This window comes from Microchirus variegatus (genome assembly GCF_963457635.1).
Source record: "Microchirus variegatus genome assembly, chromosome: 2".
NCBI classification, from domain to species: domain Eukaryota; kingdom Metazoa; phylum Chordata; class Actinopteri; order Pleuronectiformes; family Soleidae; genus Microchirus; species Microchirus variegatus.
In genome coordinates, this window is record NC_139803.1 from 32,461,831 (window position 1) to 32,465,234 (window position 3,404).

At 44.9% G+C, this 3,404-nt stretch overlaps 1 protein-coding gene across 1 annotated transcript; it reads right to left on the minus strand.

Annotated features, from left to right (window-relative positions):
- Positions 1-240: 240 nt before the first annotated feature.
- Positions 241-1,614, minus strand: neff2 (neuronal intermediate filament family member 2; the record flags this gene model as incomplete). The annotated part of the gene is made up of 2 exons (XM_083910799.1): positions 241-369; positions 604-1,614. The coding sequence occupies 2 exons, from the start codon at positions 1,612-1,614 to the stop codon at positions 241-243; spliced, it is 1,140 nt and encodes a 379-aa protein (XP_083766925.1).
- Between the last annotated feature and the right edge of the window lie 1,790 nt (positions 1,615-3,404).

A 3,404-nucleotide genomic window follows, 5' to 3' on the forward strand; every position in this document is an offset into this window, starting at 1 on the left:
GATGATCTGCTGCTGGTTGCTGTCATTTTTAAAATTTGTTAAAATGTACATAAATTAAACAAATTTTAATTTCCAGTCATAAAAAGCTGTCTAATTGTGAGACAACGTGGCAAACGTGTATTTTTAGATATCGTAGACTTAGCAGGCATACATTTTATGAGATGACACTCTTTCAGTTGTCAGAGTGAGCATCTGTTATGTCTTAGTGCCTCATTCGCCCTCACTGATTGATTGCTTTTCTTACCTGTACGCAGCTATTTCAATGTCAAGTGCCATCTTCACGTTGAGAAGGTCTTGGTAGTCCCTCAGGTAGCGCGCCATCTCCTGCTTGGCCTCGCTGATGTCCTGTTCCAGCTCACTTATCCTCACCTGTCAAAGAAGAGGATTTAAGTCTGGCGTAGGAAAAGACACTCATTTAAGTTGAAGTCTCTTTTTTCTCTTTTGTTCTCGTCTGCAGGAAAATACATATTTATTTTCTTCTATCTATCTCAGCTCTTTGATCTTTTGGTCAAGATAATTTATACTACATGCCATCTTTTCCTTCATCCCTTTCCCTCATGCTTATATATAGAAGAAAACCTCCTCTGAGAGGAGAAAACTCACGTGGTACTTTGCCACCTCAGTGGTCTGCGTCTCCTCCAGCTCCTCCAGCTGCTTGTTCAGGGATTCGATGACGTTCCGCAGAGCTTCGATCTCAGAGGAGCGGCTCTGAAGCAGTCTCCGGTACTCCATGGTCTCCTCCCGGATGGCGTGCACAGCCTCGTTGTTCTTGTTGGCCAACTCGGCCACGCTCGCAAACTTGTTCTTGTACCAGTCCTCGGCCGCCTGCATGTTCTTGGTGGCCAGTCGCTCGTACTGCACCCGGATGTCCCTCAGGGCGGTGGAGAGGTCGGGCCGGGACACCACCTCTAAGTCCACGCTGATGTTCACCATCTGCAGCTGGGCCTGCAGCTCCGACTGCTCCTCTGCAAAGACCTTCTTCAGGAACACCATCTCGTCACACAGGGAGACCACGGTGGCCTCGGCGTCACAGTTGGAGAGCACGGCCCTGCTGGACTCCTCTTTGGCCCTCTGCAGGGCTTCCTCTGCATCCATGCGCCGCCTGGCCTCCTCATCACAGCGCTCCTTCATCTGCTCGTACACATCACGCAGGTAGTCCCTCTCAGCCTCCATCTGCATCTTCTCACCGTTCTCTGAGTCGATCATGGCCCTCAGACTCCTCACTTCCCCCTCGTAGACGGCCTGCAGACGCGACGGTTCATTCTGCCACCTCCTCAGCGCCTCCAGCTCGGCCAGCAGGGCCCGGTTCTGCTGCTCCAGGTGCCTCACCTTCTCGATGTAGGTGGCGAAGCGGTCGTTCAGGTCCACGAGCTGCTCCCTCTCCTGGGAACGGAGGCCCAGCAGCTCTGTGTTGAGAGAGCTGGTCTGAGTCAGGTTCATCCTCTCTGACCCATCAGGTAGAGAAGAGGAGGTCAACCTCAAGATCCTCTTCCCAGACGGAGGAGCTCGAGGAGAGTAGAGAGAGGAGGACATGGAGGATTTGGTGGTGGTGGTTCGGGAGCTTCTGCAGCTGTCCCAAGGACGGCAGTGGGAGATGTAGGAATCGTAGCTCATGATGAATTTTTTGTTGTGGATTTTTTTTGGTTTGTTTAAGAAAATGGATGTTTGTAGTTTCAGAAGGTTTTTTTTTTATGTCCCCCTTGTTCTGCACACCATCAGTGTGGATGAGCGAGCGTTTTTGCACTGCACCAGCTCAGTGATGCTGCATATCCAGGGCTTTTATACAGTGAGGCTGCCCCCCCCCTCCCCTGTCTCTCTCTCTCCACCACAGAGAAGCACCACTGCTGTCAGCAGCACAGGGCCAATCGCAAACTGCTGCAGTGAGGAGAGAGGAGGTTGGTTTTCAGAGTCACTCTCAGCTGTGGCACACTGAGTGCAGGTGGTAGAGCAGGTTTCTCACTTGCATGATGATCACTTTGCCATGACTGTTACTCTCTTTGTTTCTGGACACACAGCAAAGCTGCTCGCCAAAGATTAAGCCATGTTTTTGCGTTTCCTTTTCTGGTAAACACTGGAAACACCAACGAACAGCACAGACAAATAAATAAAAATATATTCATACACTTCACTTCAACATACCGACAGAACATCCCAAAAACAAAATGCCCCCTATGCCCAGAAAACATGAGGAGTCCGTCTGTGTGCACTTATGTAAACACTGCAAGGTCCTGCACATTCCCCACATGAACAGTGGGGGTCTCTCATATGCCAGGAACTTACACTAACTTAATAAATAAGGAATTATACGGAGCCCCAGACATGACATGGGGTAAAAAAAATGTATAATTTGTGGCCATGAAATACTAATTAGTTCCCACGACATAGCTAAAACATACGCACAAAGTACTAATTAGTTCCTACAAAATAGTTCAAATGTGCTCACAAAATACTAATTAGTTCCCAGGAAGTAAAACGTGGGCACGAAATACTAATTAGTTCCCACGAAATATGTAAAACGTGCCCACAAAATACTAATTTGCTCACAGGAAATATCAAAAACGTGCGCACAAAATACTAATTAGTTCTCACGAAATATATAAAATGTGCGCACAAAATACGAATCAGTTCCTACGAAATAGTTCAAATGTGCTCATAACATACTAATTAGTTCCCACGAAATATGTAAAACGTGCCCACGAAATACTAATTAGTTCCCACGAAATAGCAAACATGTGCGCACAAAATACTAATTAGTTCTCAGGAAATAGGTAAATACTAATTTGTTTCCACGAAATAGGTAAAAAGTACGCATGAAATACTAATTCGTCCCACAAAAAAAACCATATAGTTTCAGCTACACACAGGTTACCCATCTCATGGCTCGTGTGAATTTCCATAATCTTAGCACCATATGAATAAATGGACACACAGCAGATCTTGTGAAAAACCTCTTATGTAGAGAATCAATATATAGAGAGAATGAGGAGGTGTAGATGTGAATAGACAGGCTCTTAAGGGTTTAATGCTCTTGAAGAATAGAAATTAATAACCACTAAGGTTGTGTGATACTTTATGGGCTTTATCAATAATAAATAGATTGATGCTCACCGCTTTGTTTGAATAATTCTGGAACAGATACCAAAACAATCTGAGATGTTTGGGTATCTGACTTAGTTTGTCATTTCTGTGAGATTTCCTCTAGATCTAAACCATATTATCCTCCACTTACCTTCTTATTTAAATGGTTGTAATCAATTGAGTCCCATTTTCGGGGTCTGTTTTTATGAGAATAAAAGAAAACACAGAAACATTAACCTAGACATGGACATACCTACAACTCAAACTTCACTTTTTTACAACAATATTTCCACTTAATTACCTGTAATAGACATTACATTACTTTT